This window comes from Drosophila bipectinata, chromosome 3R (assembly GCF_030179905.1).
Source record: "Drosophila bipectinata strain 14024-0381.07 chromosome 3R, DbipHiC1v2, whole genome shotgun sequence".
Taxonomy (NCBI): domain Eukaryota; kingdom Metazoa; phylum Arthropoda; class Insecta; order Diptera; family Drosophilidae; genus Drosophila; species Drosophila bipectinata.
The window spans coordinates 24,730,832-24,751,201 of NC_091739.1; the positions used below are offsets into that span (position 1 = coordinate 24,730,832).

The following is a 20,370-nucleotide window of genomic DNA, read 5'->3' on the forward strand; positions in this document are numbered from 1 at the left end:
GTTTGTATTTTTTATGTAATATGTTTGCTGTTTTGTTGTTGTTCAAGAGAGTTTCGAATATATATTTAATATATATAGTGTTTATGTATATATATTTATATATATTTATGCATGTATTCGTTATGTATTCATTTGTTAATGTGAAATGTAAATGCAACGCTTTCTCCATTTAAACTTAAGTATTGTGTCTCATTTATTTGAAATACTGATGCACAAATGTCCTTTTGATCTCTTTTGGAGTAGCTTGTTGCCGATCTTTTGCATTGATTTGCAGTGTCAAAGGTTGCTTAGCCTATTCTTAGATCTCGTTATGTTTTAGTTGCAAATATTTTACATAACTTTTCTCATGGATTATCGTTACTTAGCTTACTTACGTTATGCGATTCCATTTAACTAAATTTTCAATTTAGTTAAAATTGATTTTGTGTAGAATTTTTAGTGAGCGCATTGGACGCCTAACTAAATGTTTTTACCATACATGTATTTATATCTGGCATTAGTTTACTGCGTATATGTATGTATATTAAATATTAAACTTTTCATTTTTTATTTTTATTTTTTTTAATATTTTTTCTTGAGCAAATTGTTGTTAGTTTAGCCCGTGGGCATTATATCTTTAACTTTAATATTCGTGGTGTTGTTTTCCCCAGTGAGTTGCAAGATTTGAAGATTTGCCATTTTCTTTGGTTTGTTTGAAGTTAAAAATCTTGATGCTAAAATTGTTTTTATACTTTGATCGAACGAATTGAAAGAAAATGTACACAAAAATTTGCAACGGAAGCTCTTAAGACTATCGGCACCTAACAATTAGTACTAAAAATATACACACAGGTTTGAATGCATGTATAATTTTTAACTCTAAACACTATGCACTCCAAAATACATGTATATAGTTAGTATTTGGCTTAATTATGTGACTGACTTACAATTTATGAATTTACACATTTGATTTTGGCTTCGTCTAGCGCACACACACACATGCAATGCCTTTCACACGGATTCGTACGGAACACATGCACACAAGCAATAAATATTCGCGAGTATTCGGGTGGTGTTGGTGAGTATGAGTGTAAATGTGTTTGTGCAGTTTGCAAATCTGCGAATATGTTCGAAAAAGATTCGATTTAAAATTTCTACCCTTGGAATAAGTGTTTTTCTGTAAAATGGGGGTATAGGGTCCTTAAATTAGATGTCTGTGTGTGGTCTGTGCATTGGAAAATGGAAATATCTTACAAAAGTCGTATAGTCTTTGTCTACGAGTATGCAGAAGAAAGCATTTCAAATTCGATTAATTGCATGGTTTGCCGAAAACCATGTCGGGAAGAAAATGTATTGGCTCTGACTTGCGTGAATGTGTGGCGGTGTCTAAATTTGATTTTAGCTGTCATTGAAACCGTTTGAATGGATTAATTTAAGTGTCGTGATGTCTTGTATTTTCGCAAATTGAGTAGCCGAATCGGATCGGAATATTTTGGCATTTGAAACTACACGACGAGATTAATTGAGAAGCTTGTGAAAGAGTGTAGTTCATCTATTGTCAGGTACTTGATTAGTTAATGGGAACTGAAATGGGACAGAGTTGAGAAAAGTGGTTGAATGTTGCCGTGGATTCTGTGGTTACCCCTAAATGTATGCAACAATTATTGGCTAAATGATTTTGCAGTGCAGTGTGTGTGTGTTTTAAGTGTTTTATGGTGTGTGTTTATATAGAATGCATTTTTGCATTAAACCAGCTCCATAGTTGCTTCCAATTTTTCACTTTTTTCTGTTTTCTTTAGCAATACGCAGACTTTGATTCTTGTTGTGTTTGCTACAAAAGACGACCTTTGATTGGAAGACATACGATTTTATGTTTTTTGAATCTCAGGGTCAAGCCGCATATTTATCAAATACTTCAATTTTCTGTTTACATCATAATTATTTTGCATTTGTGTTCTTCACTTTGCTTGTTTTAAATATATTTTTTTTAATAACTATTTCGCGTTTAACTAATTATGATATTTGTTAGTGCTAATTGTGTGTGGCTTTAAAACGTTTCTCAATTTTTTTAAAATGAAACACGATCAGAATAAATGCCCCTATTGAAGTCGAAAGCATTGCAAATTTTCAAATCCTTCTCTTGAAAGCAACTACAAATCTTTTCGGGGCATTTTTCTCATTGTCAACCGTTTTGTGATTTTCATAATAGATGTGGTTTCTCAATGATCTTCCAGTGCTTTAGCTAAGATTGTTTCCTATCAAATTGTGAGTACACGAGTTCGTTGTCTGCTGTAACTGTAATCAAAAAATCAATTGTACTTGAAATAAATTCTATTCGCTTGCCGGATGATCGATCGTTTTTGGATCGGCGGTTGCCTCACAATATAAAGTTATTAATATTTTTAATATATTATATACAGAGATGTACTGCTTCAACTGTGTGCTGTTTTTGTGTCTGCATTGCGGTGTGTGTGTGTGGTTGGTTGGTTGGGTGTTGGTTAATTATATTCTATGTACAGAGACTTAATTGCTTCGTTTTGGTTTTTTTTCCTATATAGTTAGCACTTAGCCTCAATGTTAACTTCGAGCCCCGTGTTTCGTATCCAGACCTTACTTGACTAGGTTGAGTGGCTGTACGAGTATTGAAATCTTTTTTCTCATCGAAACAATCGGAATTTCATGCTCTTAACTAGTTCGTATATCGTTAATACTCGTACTCGTATCATAATTCCACGATTCATACATACATATACATACGTGTGTGTATATTTTTTTATATGATCTATTTGCAATCCATTCTTTCTTATTTGTGGCAGTATTTAAATTACACGGTTTCATCTTGATTACCTAATTATTTGGTTTTTTTTTATATTTGTATACCAAGCGGGCTAAACATTTAGCTAGAAACCAAAATCGAACATGTTGAAACTGAAGAGCACGATTCAAAAAGGCAAATTCAAAATGTTTGACATTATTAGCATATTATACAGTTAAACATGATTAATTCAGCTTTACGGTAGCTAAATTTAGTTAAATTTATTATTAATATTTATGAATCAATGTGAAAATGAACTGTACAACAATGAGTCTGACCGATCGTAGGTTGCATCGTAGGACCGACATTTGGAGTGATTGAGTGAACGATTGTTTGTCTCTTTGTTTGTTTGTTGGTGCAACGCGTGTGCCCGCATGTGTGTGTGAAACCAACACACTAGCACGCCTACACACCCACACATAGCCAAACCTATTTGTTTATAACCTAAAAACACAACCAATGAGAGCATATACACTTCTATGTATTCGACTTTAATTCAATTTTCAAGTTTTCTCTAGTGTCTCCGCGCTTCGTTCTCCTGTCTTGCATTAGTTAGTAAAACGGTTTTTAATTATTTCTCTATTTATTTATATTTGGCTTTAGCGTGTCGATTTCCCAAGTGAAATAATTTACAAAAATGGTATTTGTTGAAATGAATTTTGTCTAACCTCCAGCACATTCTCCTCGCTTTTTGATTTTCCATAAAAACATTTAATTTAAATATGCAATTATGTTTTTAGGGTATTCTTTCTCATTTAGTTGATTTTATTCACAGAAAAGTTACGCCATTTACTTGTCAATAGTTCTTTGTTTTAATTTCATTTCGCTTTGCTGATTTTAAATATATTTTATTAGTTGATTGTCTAAAACTATAACAAAAGACTTGTTAAGCTTGAAGTTTGTACATAATTTTATGAAATTAGGAAGCTTACAATGCAATATTCAATGCAAAATTATTTATGCAAGAACGAAAACGCATTTTAGATTGAATATTAATAATCAGCACATTTAAATACATACCAATAAAAAAATGCTTGTGTTATAAAATAATAGTTAAAGCCTATGCAAATTTTTATAGAAATATATCGTAGTATTTACAGGTCACACTAAAAAAGGGTATCTATTTATTTGCCAATGGAGATACTTTGAAAAATAAATATGGGTTGCTATTTATCGTGGGGGTGAAGTTGCATATTAAATTAAACGTTGTGTTCGGAATATTATTCAATAACTTTTTGCTCTCTGTAAACAATTTGTTGCCATCAATTTTTTTTTATCCTTTTTGTATATTTTTGCGTTTTTAATGTTTTGCATTTAAAAAGGTGCTATGTGTTGTATTTCATAGTCTATGCATTCAAACGTACGTTTAGTATATCGCATTTTTTTGGTTTTCAGACTTTTTATATTCGTTTGTCAAAACGGAAGTCGATAATGCTGTCAAATAGGTTTTAATTGTTTGTTTTTAGCATTTTTTTGTCATTTCATTTCGTTTAAATTTTATAAGCTCAGTTTAATACTTCAATATTTGATGCACAAGTATAATTTGATATTGCATATTGTGTGTGTAGTTGTTACCTTTTAGTTAATGCGCCTTCTGTGTTGCATTTGTTGTTTCAATTTTAGTGTGACAATTGTGTGTTGTTTAAGTTTAGTGTTTACGCTCATATTTAAATACTTGATTTATGATATTCCAAAGTTTATTTTGTAGGCTTTATATTACGTTTATTTAATAGCTAAATATTTAAAAAATGTTAACTGTTGATTTTTATGCACTTTACATTTTAATACACCCAAAACGGCATGCTATTTAAATTGTCATTTTAAATGTTTCCTTTTTTACCTTAACTCTACTGTGTCTGTGTGTATGTGTTGTATTTAGTGTGAATTTTAAATAAAAATATATAGTTGGATATAAAGTAATAAATAAAAACAAACAATTACTTATATAACTAAAAGTTCCCTTTGCCATACTCTCTCCGCTGCACTTGCTTCTCAGCCTTTTCAGTTTCAGTCGCAAACTGTGCCACAATCATTGGCTTGGAAAACTATTTTAATTAATTCACACTCGCAAATGTTGAATATTTTCGATTAGGAATTTTAATTAAACTTTTGCCGGTTCTCACGCACAAAAGTCGGCTACATGCAGGCATTTGGCAACAATAAGCAGCACCCAGGCAGCTTGACAACTCTGGAATTTTGCACAGGGTTTCCGTTGTAACGCGGCATTCTTGGCCCATAGTTTGTGCGGCTTTCACTTCTAGATTGGCATTATATAATGTATAAGTTCCAATCGCAAGTGCATATTTGTTTACACTTTGCATTAACTATTTACAAGCCTGATTGTAACCCTTATACACTGACAAATAAGAGAACATATAAGCGTTTCAAAGGTTAAATAATTTTTGAATAAAAATAATATTTCAAATAAAAGGTATATTTATCTTTCTTTTCCTATATAAACATTTTTTTTTTTAATAAATCTGTCTATTATTTGGTACTGTGTGGAATTATGCACATGCCACATTCCACACTTAATTTGTTGCATGCCTTTTGGGGCTGCCACGCCCCCTTTTTCATAGCGCCCTTAGTGGAATTCGTTGGCGGTTTTCGCGATTGCATAATGTTTACTATTCTTGTTGCTTTGGTGGCGAAAACTTTTGTAAAATCAATTAAAAATGCAAAGGCAAAGATGAGTGGGCGGTAGCTGGGAATTGAGAGTTGGGAGTCGAGGGCATTGGGCGTGGCATTCAACCCAACCTTGTGGCAAGTTTCGTTTGCTTTGGCATTTAAATTGAAGGTGTTTTCTGTGCGGCACTCGACCGAAGCTATTGGAATGGCCAGAACTCGGCAACAGCACTCGCGTGCCCCGTTGAAAGTAATTAAAAAGTTTTATTTTAAATTGAACTTGCCAAAGGTTTTCCGAACGCTTCGCATGCTCTGGTGAATGCATAATGAGTGCACAGAACTACACAGCCAAGCAGTGGATGGCTGAGAGCAAGGATCTGCTGCCGAACAGAAAAAACTACAGCTGCAGGGGGAAAGGAGAAGAAAACAATCAACATCCCATGAAAACCGACAGCTGAACCGAGTGCAAATGAAATGCGTATTAAACGCAATAATTTAATTGATTAAAATTGCTCCAAATTATACAAACAAAGTGCTGGCAGAATACCGATTCGCTTTAGTTATTGTTACTTGTCTGATTGTGTGGGCGTGTTTTTAATTGAAATTGTTGTGTGTTTTTGTTTTTATGTGATTTGACTATCTGCAATCCTATAAATACGTACTCTATATATTTATGTGTATGCTTGCTCGATATACTATATATTTTTTATGGGTGTGTTTTTTGTGTGTGTTTTTGTTAGTAAAAATGTGTGGCTTTAAAAATGTGACGACTTCGCTTATTTCAACATTTAACTAAATTTATTTCAGAATTTCGCGCTTCCTACGAGCCGAGTTGCCTTGCAGCAAGCTATCGGGCTTCGTTTTTTAAATATTTAATTCAAGACTACATTTGCTTAGCTACAACTAGTTACGGCTTATTCGCTAATTAAATGTAGTTTATCGTGTTAATTTTTTGTTTATTTACTTTAAAAATAGTCATGAATTTGTATGCAATTTAATTAGACCCACTCGACGTGGGCCAAATTTGTTTGCTTGCTTTGCTAAAAATAATGTGAAAAATATGCACAAATAAATAAACAATTAAAATTGATTTTATTCTTCATATGTATATTTTTGGCACTCACACACTCACTCTGTTCATTTCGCACACTGACACACTATTACTGAACACATACAGTCAGATTTAAATTTAAAATGCAATTTTAAAACATTTTCTTTGTTTTTGTTTCATTTGGTTTTGTTCTTTTTTTTTTGTTTGCTTTTTTTGTGTGAATCGTTAAAACTAAAAGATGTAACAAGGAACTTTTTGGCGCTCAAAAATACAATATAACTTACAAAACCCCATTCGCTTTATACAACACTGGTCCAGGGATCCTCCCAGCGACGATCTCCGACAACCTGAACCCCGATCTTAGTCGACCCGCAATCAAGTACATCAAAACTCTTATAAACTAACATCAGCTCCACAATCGTCGATCTTCTGGCTTGCGGAGCAAAACTCTCTCTTCCAAACTGTCCGACACAGTCGCGGTTAATCAACACCACATCCTCGCAATTTATTACATACATATTTTGATCAACTGCTCCAAAAACTGCCCTCCTTTCCACTTTGAGTTCAATTTAGTTCAATTCATTTCGCAATGTTCGCTTCACTCGCCTCGCGTTCTACGACGTGCCCCATGAGGTATCCGATTCGTTGGTGCTTACTGTGCTGTTGACAACACTGCCAAGGACACTGCTATAGTCAGTGCCACTGCTGGCATTCGTGTTGTATAGCGCCGACGAAATACTCATGGTCTGGCTCATCGTATATTATCCACGATCATCGTCGCGAGCGGCGAACAGGGTCCGCAGCGAGCTGATGATTAGATTCCACCAGCCGGCCGCGAACCCAAGTGGTCGCTATAAGGAGTTCTCGCTGCCCATCTTGAGCAGCTCGAATTTCTTCTTGGCAATCTTCGAGTAGAGTATGTCAATCGGCTGCGACTGGTCGTACAAGCTCGGTGCCTGCAAAATAATCAGTGCTGTTCCGACCACGCAAGCGATTGCGAAGATCCACAGAAACATACGATCCAACACCATGGCGACGTACTTCCAATCCTCCTCCACCTGAAAGATATGTAATTAGGGTATATTAATTCAAATATGAAACATACTATTTTTAATTGGTAGCAACATAGCAACATTAAAATTCAAAATCAAATATTCGGATGTTTAATCTCCTGCTGATTCCTGACCATTAGTACCATCATCATCAATCATTTGGCCTTTCGAAAACTAATAAAACGGCTTTGGTAGATCTATTTCAGATTTGCGGTACGTCCAAACCAGTTAAATTGAAATGTTTCAGGCCAAACATCGATTTTAGCAGAATGGCTGGTCTGCCAGGACTACACATTCCCAAGCACACACATCTACACTCAATTGCACCCTCAGCGTTTCGTCGACAAATGGCAAACTGGTGCGCTGCTGCAACCGCATGTTGCAAACTCTTCGTATTTGCGCACAAACAACTCAATCACTCAACTCCAACGACGGCGACAGCGCCATTGCCCTCTGCCTCTACCACAAACACGATCCGGAATCCCAGTCCTGGCGAAACAGGAACAGTCAGAGCCGTCATCGTTTGCTATTTTTGATTAGAGAAAACGCAGGCAACGTGATTTAACCGGCTATGGTTAGTTTTTGGAGCTGAGGTGGTGGCGCTGATTTTTTTTTGTGCCTGGGTGGCTGTCGGACCCCGTCTGATTGCATCTAATGCGGGTTATCAAGAGCAGACGTAAACAGAACACCAGACATGCTGGCTGGTCTCGTGGCTGGCTTGTTCCAGCTGCGATTGCCAGACAATGATTGCCGCTGATTGCCAATAAAGGCGAGTGATTCAACGACTTTCTGTGTGAATCGAAAATGGCAGAATGAAAAATTAAAGGAACCTCTTCAATTTACGACTCTCAGCTTATCCGTTGTGGGTGGATCATTCTATTCTTAAAATAAATTCTCAAATATATACTTACACTTTCGAACTTGTCCTTGTTTTTCACATGCTGTGCTATAAAGCGCGATCCCTCGATGGTCTTTTCCATTTCGCGGGCGTATGGCTTCTCAAACGTGGGACTAAGATCGGCGGCTGCGGCCGCGGCAGCCGCTGCAGCTGCCGGACAGCATCCGGGACTGATATCCCCATTTAGACCCGAGGGGCTGAAGAGGTCATCGTCGGCACCGGGCAATGGCAGTGAGGAGGGCAGAGGTGGTTCACCAAAGCAGTGGGCGCTGATGCCACCAGCCGCGGCCAAATCGAATCGGTGCGAGGCGGGAAGAGCTGAAATATTTCAAATGTGAAAGATTAAAGTATTACATAAGAACAGCATCATTCTCTTACAGTTATTTAGCCTCTAAGTATTGTTGAGAATACCTAACAAGACGCAAGCGTACACTGCGTATACTTAATGTTTAGTACCAAAAACTAGAAGTACAAAAACATCGATAATTTATAAACATCGATGGATCGATGTTTTTTGCACCTCTACCAAAATGTTCATATTTGTATAATATTATGCATAGTAGGCTTTATAATTTCGTTTACATCGTTTTGACAGCCAGTATGTAAGTATGCATTCAATACAAATCGTAAGCAGTATCAGTAGGTAGGCATAAGGTAGGCATTATTACTTCTACTAAAAACCGGCAAACTTTCCAACCATAATTTTTTCAAACTTTTCTGTTTTCTTTTGTGTGTTAGATAAGACAGAGTTTTACCAAAAAAAAAGCGAAATTTGAAGCAAAATTTAATGCAACATGGAACAGTCGCAATGGGTGCGGTTACGACTAGATCGTCCCGATTCTTCGATTAGATTGACAAGACGTCCACGCATTTCCCAAATCGAAAGGTCCACAGAAGCTACAGGAGGGTCTTTAGAAGTGGCAGGAGCTGATGCGGCAGGAGCTGCAAGAACCATAGCAGATAATGATGCAGTAACATTGGATCCCACTGGACAAAACTTGGAAGAGGTCAACAGAGCCAATGGGCGGGAGCCGAACGATGGATCTCTTTATGATTGTAACATATGTCTGGACACAGCTAAGAATGCGGTTGTGACTATGTGCGGCCATTTATACTGCTGGCCCTGTTTGCATCAATGGCTATTGACGCGACCCTCGAGGAAGGTTTGCCCAGTATGCAAGTCGGTTATCAGCGCAGAAAAAGTCATTCCACTCTATGGACGGAATAGTGCACAACACAATGATCCACGCTACATAGGTCCACCCCGACCGAGAGGACAACGTACTGAGCCAGCACCTGCCTTCTTCGGAGTTGGAGGCGGTTTTTTGTTTTTTGGCATCGGTGGCTTACCGTTCGGGTTTTTAACTTCAAACAACTTTCGACGTCCTGTCAATCGCGGCAGGAACAACGCACAATTGCAGAACGGGGACGAAGAACTTCTTTCAAAATTGTTTCTATGTTTTGCTTTTATACTCATCGGATGGCTGCTTTTCAGCTAAAGATGTAACCAAGAATGTAACCAATGCTTGTGGTCCTTGTGCTCCGGAGTACATACTGAATACACAGCTTCAAATTACTATGTTCCGATGTAAATGGTTACAAGCAAATATTCGAAAATATATTTGCCGCTAATGTTAGGTGTTCGTAAACATATTATGCTACATAGTACGTATGCGTTTTAGGTAATTGCGTATAAGAGTTAATTAATTATGAAGCTGCAAGGTTTAAGGACCAAAACAGAGGAAAATAAATAATTACGTTATATAAACGAAAAATCTTCTTTCGATCATTTATTTTTCACATGGACCTTGCATTAATGGCATTAGGCAAATAAAGTTGTAAATGCAATTTGTAACTTTGCTGCTTTGTCTTTGGCGCAATTCTCCGAGGCACAATGTCCTCGAAGGAAGTGAACGGACAAAGGACCCTCAACCTCGAGCGCACGGCTCAGCAGAAGCAGCACTACTGACTGCACTGCCCGGTATACAATACGGAAACTCAATAAATAGTTTTCTGCATTCTGTTTCCCATTTATTTCGCTTAGCCATTTGAAAGTTTCAGCTTCTTTCTTTCCTTTAGTTTCCTCCGGCTTCTGCTGCTGTGAAAGCCACTTTAACGGAGAAATTATTCAATTTTGTAACCAAGAGCTTAAGTAAAAGCTTGAACACTCTTTAAGTATTTTCTTTGCACGCGAAATTGGATTTAGTTTCAAATACACAATATTACGTATACGCCAGGAAACTGAATTTAATTTTGATCTACGATGAAAAGTTTGGCTTCAGTGTAATGCCTCATTTAAATGCTGTCAGTTGGCGGTGACAAAGCGATACGAAAGCCATTTCAGGGAACTTATTATTCTCCGTCGAAACTTTCCCTTTTGCCAGCGTCCTTGCAGTTGCACTTGTTAATTGTCATAAATTATTTGGACCGCCCTGGCCCAGCGTCATTATAAAGTGGCGTGTCTGAATGCATATAATTTCAATGTTGTTGTGCATATTTAAAATGGAATATAAACTGGCAAGTTGCAAGTTGTACGTTGCAGGCTGTTCGCTCCATGCTTCGTCGGTAATGTGCCCACTAAAGCCAGTTGAAAACATGCATAAATTTCCCAGCTGCGGGAGCAGGAGCAGCAGTAGAACAAGCGGCACAAGAAGCCCAAGATGCAAAGTTCTACACAGAAAGTTTGCCTCAAGCAGAGCAAGAAAATAGAAGAAAACTTTCCCCAGCTCTCAGTGGGATTCTCTTCAGCGGCTTTCACCGAAAGGAAATTCTATTGTTAAGACAACCGACGGGTGGCAAACTAGGGGGTGTGTTTGGGGCGTGGAATATCCTACCTGGTATGCCGTAGTCACCGCTGAAGCGCTTGGAATCGTAGTTGACAAACTTGTCCACATCTGGGGGCAGGTGATAGACATCGGTGAGCACTTCGGGCGGCTGATCCTCTTCGGGCTCCTCTTTTTTGGGCCTCTCGATGCATAGGAGTTTCGGCAGGATCTGGATGAACAGGCGTTGTACCCAAGGCGCCATACGATGTGTAACAGGTGATCTAAAATGTAATACAAATTAATTATGTGCAAGAGATCAGGGCATACATTTTCGGTTGCTTCTGGAAATCAAAAACTCACCTGAAGTTTACATTAAGCACCGCAATGGTTACCACTACGGAGAGCGTGACGAGCATCATGGTGAATAGCAGGTACTTTCCCAGTAGTGGCACCGTTAACGAAGTCGGCGGAATGATCTCGGCGAGCAGCAGAAAAAACACAGTGAGCGACAGCAGGATACTGATACAGAGTGAAATCTTTTCACCAGAGTCACTGGGCAGGTAGAAGACGAGCACCGACAGGAACGAGATGCCCACACAGGGTATGATCAAGTTGACTGTGTAGAAGAGTGTCTTCCGCCGCAGTGTTAGATTGAAGACAATGTCCAGGTAGGGCTCTTCACAGCAACTGTAAAACTTTTCGTTCCTTACTGCCGGCACTCGCATAATATCCCATTCCACTGAAATGTAATAGTCCTGCAAGTCGATGCCCACCTCGATGTTGTCCGAATCAGCGGTTTGCTTCAAGTGCCTCAAATCCACCTATGAATGTGATAAAAAGATAAATTTATAAATATTTACCAAAATATTACTGGCTTAAATCTAAAGAAACTCGTCTTCCAACCCAGCATCATTTTATTAAATAGTCTCTGTGGATTAGACAGATCAAAGAGTGGGATAATCAATAGAAAAACAGGCACCTGCTGTTTTCTTTAAAGTTACTGATTTATGCCCCGACAACTTTGGTAACTGCTGCACCTGTTCGCCCCGACGCGAACCCAAGCCAATCATACATCTATTTATGTTGATTTGTTGGCCCATTTCCCTTTGCAACATTTGCCCCAAGTGTCGCTTACGGTTTCCCCCTGCCGGCGGAAAAATCAAAGGTGATGGAAAAACGTACTTTCTGACAAATTTTTGACAATCGTCAATTGCACGCCGAATAGCACGGTTGGAGGATGCGGGAGGATACGAGTCTCATTCCGAGTCTGTTCCGGCACCTAGCTCGGTGGCGGCAGATGGCAGGAATCGAGATAAGTTTCGCTCACGTGCGGCCCGAAACGCAAATGACATTACGCTTGTAACCTTTATTTCATTTCCATTTGGCTTGATTTGTCATTTCTTGTCTGTTGCTCATTTATCAGTGGGCCACCAGCATATTGCAGATAATAAACTTGGAACAATAAACCCCTGATTAATAGATAGGGTACTGAAAGTTACTTATATGGCTTCCCTATGTATTGTTTAACTATTTCCTAACATTTGGCTTAGGGGTTAGGCTTGTAACTTTAGATACAACCTTAGCTAGCTCAAGACTAGTATAATAGTTATTGCAAGCGAGGGAAACACATAAGCCTGTCAGCCCGTTCAGACAGCCGTCATTAATAGCTCGTCCTACATTTGCGCTGACACTGTAAAATGGCCAAAAGTCGATCCCGAAAATTCCATCCCGTACGAGTCTGGGGGCTTACAAGGAAGTCGAAACTCAATGAAGCATGCTCGAAATTTGTGATGCGTGAAAAGGAAGAAAACGAAAATTTATATGTTGAATAATGTGCTGTCATTTTTCGATTTTTCTCCCGTGTTTTCGTTTTTCATCCATTGTTGTTGCTCATAATGCCCATGAAATAAAAACAGAAGGCAAGGCCCTCCAGCAACGCAACAGTTGGGCGTATTTGGAGTATTTTTTTAATATCCCTTTTTAAAGGACACATCATTTTGTAAAAAATTCCTAAAAGAATTGAATTTTTTTTATTTCATTATATAGCTACATATGTATATGGGTACTGTATTATGACGTTTGGATTATAGGCTTTAAAAGTACACATTTTTTCGAGTTGTCGAAAAGTTACTATAAAATATGATTCAGGGACTCGAAAAAACTGTAATAAACACTATAAAATGTTTTTCACTTTTTTGTTTTGTGGGTATTAAAAGCTTCGGGGCTTTGAACTTTTTCGCATTTCCCTTTTTTTTTTTGGCTCAGCTCGTCCTTCTAAATATTTATGCGTCCCTACACAAAAAGTTTTTGAAAAGGCGTGGGCGTGGCTGGTTCATTAAACGCCAGCTGGCAGCTGTTATCTCTTACACACACACGCATCCCCGCACATACAACCACCCACCACCCACACTGCCTCACGTACGTGAATCAAGCTTCACTTGATTTATCGCATGACAGCAAGTGAAACGTGTCAAGTGTACGGGAAAAAACAAAATAAATATTAACAGCCAAATTCGAATAAAAGCACTCATATATATTAACCATGAAAATCCAACCGATTAAATAAAAGAGGACCTTTTCATTTTTTAACATATTTAAATAGTCATTTTCTTGCAATCCTCCCATTCTCCCAATACATATTTCTTAAAATTAATGTATTTATAATCGAGTCAGAGCCACGTTTGATTAGCACTCAGGCGGCGGTAACTGATGCCCAGGCGGTAGGCCCAAACTCAACGATTTTATATTTTTCAGGTTTTACTTTCCATCGAATTTGATTGATGGGCTGAGACATAATCTGTTCGTGGCCAGAGTTGCCAGCTGTTGCCAGCAGAGATTCTTGGGCAACAACGTTCACTTACCATGTATCCGTCGTACGTCCAGGAGCCGAACTTCATGAAACATGTCTGCTCATCGAAGGGAAAGTATTCCACATCAATTTCGCAAAAGGATTTGTAAATGGCGGGCGGCTTCCACACCACTTTGCCAGTGTGATGAAGAATTGCTTTTGTCATTATTGTCACTTCATAGTTTCCATCGGCGCTGGAAGAGAGAAGAATGGGTATTTATTAATAAATTATAATATTTTATTTAAATTACTTAAGCTTATTTATTTTCTATAAAAGTTGTGGGCTCCTTTAGCTTTTATTAAGTTGGCAATTAGCTAACAAAAGTTTTTTGTGCCCCATAAAAAGGCTCCAGCTAAATACAACTTAAAAGTGCTGAACTAATTAAAAATACATTTTAGCTTCTAATTACAAATTCATTTTAGACTACAAAATTGCGGCTAATGTTGTTCTTTCTTTTATACTGCTAATTCTGTTTCCGCTGGGATGAAACACGCCTCCATATCAGGCATATAGAATCGGTGACTGCGGACCGTAGTCCATTAGCGGCAAGGTCCTTTTTAGCTCCTCTGGCTATAACCACTGGCCAGAGACGTACACTAAATCTAAATCCAAAAGCAAAGCATTTTAAAATGTTATTACAACAACAGCAGTGGCAGTGGCAGTAGCAGCAGCAGCAGCAGCAGCAGTAGAAGAAGCAGCAACAACGATCAGGCAACCATTAATGGCTAAAAACCATTTAAAATGGCTGTCGGCAATGCACAGGCACACATACATTCACATTCACAGTCGCAGGGGAGCGAGATGAAGATAAAGAGGAAGTAGCATGGAGTCTGGGGCGACAGAGAAAGAAAATCAACAAAGAGAACAAAAGTTTATAACCGAAACCGAAAAAAGCCAAAACCACGCCTGGGGGTCACCGCAATTGCAGCCATTATCTTAACGGTGATTCACACACACACAGACTGACACAAAAACACACTCTACACACAAACAGGCCAGAAGAGAGAGCCGGACAAGACGGCGTATGAGTGTCATCGTTGCGGTGGCAGTTATCCTGGCCATCCGAGCCGACGGCGCCTGCCGCGTCTATCAGCGCGTTAATCTCAGCGCCGCACAGCGAGCGCCATCTTTGTATCTCGGGGCCCAGTCAAAGTTTTAAGGCCGAGGCCCAAATCGAAGCCACAGTGGGATGTCATCGACCAGAAGTTATCAAAGGATGTGGCTAAGACTGGATTTAATTTTTGTGCAATACTGAATATACTTCTTGTATTATTATACTTATTATTATTTAAGTGATACGTGATTTAAAGTTTAAAGTTAAGAATGAGCATAGGAAATAATCTATATCAATTTTTGTACGAAATATTTCTTTAGAAGTTGTAATTATTATTTATTTAATCTTCTGAATAAAGCCTAGTACCACTGTACTGTAACCGAATTAAGGGAGTTGGCCAACCCGCTGCTGGCCAAGAAAAAACTTTTTGCTGACTTTGTTGCCGCTGCTGTCCCCTCGCTCCTTTTGCCTTTGTCTTCCTTGTATTCCGTGGGCTTCCTCGTCCCAGCCTCCCTTCCGCCCACCAAAGAGGTCCTAGTATTTCTCCACGCCATTTTTATTTTTATAAATCTAATGAAAGATAATGAAATTTTATTTCGTTTCTTTTGATTTCAGCGCAGTTGTCGTCAGCTTTCATGCTCAAAACTAAAAGCCAACAGCAGTTGAAAAAGAATCACAGATACGAGCGGCGGGAGCAAGGATATACTGGGAGGTAGCCCATCTAGAAACATACAATAATAGAATTAAAGTGGCTGTGGCTCCTGCTTCTGCTACGGTGTGGGTGGGTGTTGGGCCGATGGGCTATGCGGAGTGGGCGTGGCGCTTGGTCGAAGCACAGGCTTCGCAAAAGTTCAGCTGATAATAAAGTTGTCAACAACATTCATTTAATTAAAGAAAACAAAGGCAAGCAGAGCACTCTCTGCTGGGAATAGTATGGTGAGTGCAGGGAGGGAGTACCAGAGTGTGTGGGAACCAGAGTGGTAATGGGGGGTCTAATGCTTAGGCAGAGATTTATGGCATTCGGCTAATATGGCATCTCAAAATGGTAATGCGTTTTGGCCACTCACCCTCACAAGTTTGGTGAAAGCGAGTGTGTCCTCGGATTTAGCAAAAATTGTTTTTTCGACCGAATGTGGTATACGGGTAAAGCCATACATCTGTTTTAAACGGCTTTTATGAGAAGTATTTGATTGAAATTTAACAAGAGAACAGACTATGACTAAGCTCTAGGAAAAATAATGAAAATAAAATAAATATCGTCCCACTTTCCTCTCCTTCCAGAGTCTAGACAAATAACTGTTATAACTAAAGAAAACGCGAGCTAAATAGCCAAGAATAAACTCATGTATAATGCCAGTTAACCAAAATCATAACCAATCGCATAAACCGCCAAGTGCGGCCAGAATAAGCTGGCTTTGGGGTTTGGGTGGCATAGACCAAAACCGAAGCTGGTCTTGAGCAGTCGAGTGAGATTTTAATTTCTTGGATCAACATGAAAATTAATTGCTGGAATTAAGCGGCTTTCACAAATACAAACAGTGAGCCGAGTGGGAATCTGAGGAGATGCTGCTGTGTCGCCGAGACGTTCGGCAGTCACGTCTGCCGGTTGTATGCGCGTTTGATGAGCTCACATACGGGCAGATAATTAGGCCAGCTCCCAGGAGGCTACTGGCGCTCTGTTCGAGTTGAGTGCAGAACAAATGCAGGGATAATTGCAATTAAACATTAACAAAATTTTACCAAAATGTTGCAATACGCTGTAGTAGCAATAGTTCTTTGGCCAATGCATTGCCGCAAACAATTACAAAAACACGCGGCAATACCAGAACGCTCGCAATAAATTACAACTTTTGACGCTTGTTTCAAATTCTTTTGTGGGCCAAAATTTCGGCCCTGAGTGTTGGAATGTTTCGGCCCATCCGTCTGTGTGTGTTTGCGTATGCGGTTTAAGTGCCTCACGCACGCAGGTATTTGTGGTGGTAGCTGGCACAAATTTGGGCCATTTACAAAAGCCCGGCCCCAGAGCCTGGCCAACTATTTATTTTGTTGCCATTTCGCGTTTAGCAGACAATTAAACATTTTTCATTGCATACAAATGGCCACGGCGAGGGGGCATCCCGGCGCGTCCCCATTTACCATAGTGGCAGGAGGAAAAAAGTTGCATCGTAAAATAGATTGCCATCGTCCTTGTTGCTGTGTTGATGTGTTGCACTGTGTGCATCGTGTGACAATAAACGCGTTTTTCCTCCAGCTGCCGCACATGTATTTGCATTTAAAATTACAACAAACGAGTGCAAGCAACGCAGAGCTGCGTTTTTTTCTCGCTTTTGTATCCTGCAATACGTTGCATTTTGCTGCAGCTTGGTACTTAATTTTTGTATAAATTTCTGTTGCCGCTTGCCGGGGAATGTTTGCTTCAAGGATCAAAGGAGTTGAGCCGGCTCCTCCCAGAAGTGTAAACAAATCAAGCTAAGAGCACAACTGAAAGAAATTGATATTGACATTGGACTTACGTTTAATATCCTTGTGGAAACATTAAAAGCCGACAAGATAAACATTCGACTATCATTCATTTAATTTTTATGAATTCGGTACAGATTTGTGCCGAGATTCTACGGGTGGAATGCCATAAAAAGGGCCGTAAGAAATCACCTCAACTAGCCACTAAATTAAATGGACTTTGGCCAGGCCATTCGGATTGGCAGCCGGAAAGCAAAGCACAATTAAGTTCCTGGCACAAAGGACACTTCAAGTTCAATTTTATGCGATTGCGGGCGGCGGCAACAGAGCATGGCTTCATTATGGTGTGTACAAATTATTTGCAGTTTAAAAAACGACTCAACGACCAAAGCCGGTCATATAACACTCGGAGTGTTCAAATAGGAAGCCATACACTGAGAGAAATATAAAAAACAAAAAAATAAGACTAGTAAGACTTCAACTAGTCTATTACTTTTTAATTATATGTCATAATATTATGAACAAAAAAAATATGTATTTAAAAAAAGGATATTTTATAAAATATTTAATGAATTGGAGATTTAAGCAATAAAAAAAATAAGGTAAACCATTAGTATATTTCTTTAGATGTCCGATGCCGTTCTGTGTGCTTGGAAGAGAAGAAGTTGCCATAGTTACTCACAGCTATAGGGACAAAGGCTTTGTCGTTGCTGGCAAATGAAATTTAAGCTTTTTCCAAGCAATAAATTACGACTTTTTATGACACTGCCAGCGAAACACCCCAAAAAGTATGCTATGCGTATAGTTGCCTTAGCCAAGCCAGTAGAATAAAATACAAAAAAAGTACGTAATACGTATCTTCGCCATTTTGCCCCACCCATCGACATACATAAAGGGCCCATAAAGCGCGTAAGCCGATCTGCCAGTGAAACAGAAACAGCAACCGAAACAACAAGAACAACAGCGCCAGCTATGACCAAGATATCCTGACCGATGTCCTGGCCATTCGAAAGGAAGAAAAGAGCTCGCCAGCCAGCTTGGCAATTCGACAAAGTCAAGTGTCTCGGCAACCAAGCTGAAACTGGACAGTGGTAAGTATATAACCAAAATAAAGTGAAAATATATTATGGATACAAGTCTAAGGATAGGGGAAATTTACTGTCTTAAAATAATATAGTTGAATAGAATTTTTTATTTTATTTTTTTAAGACTTGACAAAGCAGCTAATAAATGAAATGAAATAATGTTGACTGCCATCTCTGTGCTTATTCAACTTCCACTGAAATTCTTGTTAATATCAATCAAATTTTCCACACGATCTCATTCAAACGCTCCAATTGTTTCAGTGTACAGTCGCCTAATTGGCTCTTCTCCAGAAACCAAATAGGATGCAAGGCAGATAATAATAATTATACCAAGCGGAGCCAAATAAGGCGTTCAATTTGAGAACAGGACTAAAACCAACTCGAGACATAAGCCGGTCCCCAGCGTGCTCCGAAAAGCAAACCGCAGGCTCAAGTTACATTGAAATAAAAATACGTTAATCATCGCCTGATAAATGGCCGAGTGGAGAAACAGTTTGGCTTTGATTTATACCGCCGCCTATTCGGGGCAATTATGCAAATGGCAAGTGGCTCCAGGGCAGGAATTTGGGAGCTAGGCCTCCAAGGACTCGGCCTAGCCACCGGCTAGGACCAATGTGAAAATTAGTTCAACACTTACTTGTTATAGAGCACAATATCCGGCAACCATATATGCTCGGAGGGAACGTGCAACGTGTCCACGCCGCCATAGTCATCGGGATTCCATTTCAATTTGTAGTCATTCCATTCCTGAAATTGCAAAATTTTACAATTATAGTGAGAGGATAGAAATATTAAAGCATTGATAATAAATGTCATAAATAATAGAAACATAATGATAAAAATACAAAATTAGAAAATGCTGGGACACTACTCAGTGAATTATTCATTTGTGGTTCTGGGCGTTTAACTCTTGTATCGCTGCATTTCAATTTCATTAATTATGCATTAACTCATTGGTTGCTAAGCTGTTGGCATTAAATTACATTTTCATAATACAATTGTGTCGTTGTGGAGATGCCCATTAAAATTGTTGTCTGAAGGGAGTATGGGTTTGTGGGAAATTCAAAGTATTCTACAATGTATACAAAAATTATAAACTTTGCTTATAAAATGATTTCCACTCAAATTGGGACTTAAAGTTTCAACTTGAATAAGTCAAGGGTATCCTTAAATCCTGACACATTAATACCATCGTGACTTGTTTTTTTATTGCTTATACATATAACTGTAATTATGTTGATTGCCACTTTCCATATATACATACATTTATTCGACCAAACCGAGTGGGAGCCATCACACTGGGGATTATGTGAGTTGGGCCTGCCCGGGCTTTTCTCGGACACGCTTTCGTGCTGACCAAGCATGAAATTCCCGATAATTGCAAATATAATTGAGGTGCTGGCTGGATGCTCAAACGCTTTAATATTGATCCGACTTACACACGAAAACTTGTTTTAACCGTGATTACATGAGTATCAGCATTTATAGTGCGTTAAGTATATTTTTTTTCGAAAAAACTATAAGCAGATGAATAAATCATCTTCTCTGAAATGTCTGCTATTAATCTGCATCTTAGCTGATAGCACCGATTTGTTAATCATAAATTAGGTGAGTTGCAAATATTCGCGACGGGGAAGTTATGTATAGGGGTGTCTAGGGTGTGTGTTGAGTGGGTAATGCAAATTTGATTGCTTAAATGCATGACCATGCACGTGCCGATAGGCAAATGCGTTGAAT

The 20,370-nt window shown here is 38.7% G+C and overlaps 1 protein-coding gene and 1 pseudogene across 2 annotated transcripts in view; one reads left to right on the top strand and one right to left on the bottom strand.

Moving 5' to 3' along the window:
- Positions 1–6,659: 6,659 nt before the first annotated feature.
- The window catches only part of nAChRalpha1 (nicotinic acetylcholine receptor alpha1), a 57,920-nt gene continuing 44,209 nt past the window's right edge, over positions 6,660–20,370 (bottom strand). For both annotated transcript variants that reach the window (XM_017236093.3, XM_070280880.1), the window contains 6 exons: positions 19,271–19,380; positions 14,047–14,227; positions 11,546–12,006; positions 11,255–11,466; positions 8,434–8,738; positions 6,660–7,528 (listed from right to left, as the gene is read on the bottom strand). In XM_017236093.3, coding sequence (XP_017091582.1) covers positions 7,322–7,528; positions 8,434–8,738; positions 11,255–11,466; positions 11,546–12,006; positions 14,047–14,227; positions 19,271–19,380 — 1,476 coding nt within the window. In that variant the 3' untranslated portion in view covers positions 6,660–7,321. The remainder of the gene's footprint in view (positions 7,529–8,433; positions 8,739–11,254; positions 11,467–11,545; positions 12,007–14,046; positions 14,228–19,270; positions 19,381–20,370) is intronic.
- Positions 8,956–10,088, top strand: LOC108121805 (E3 ubiquitin-protein ligase RNF185 pseudogene; annotated as a pseudogene).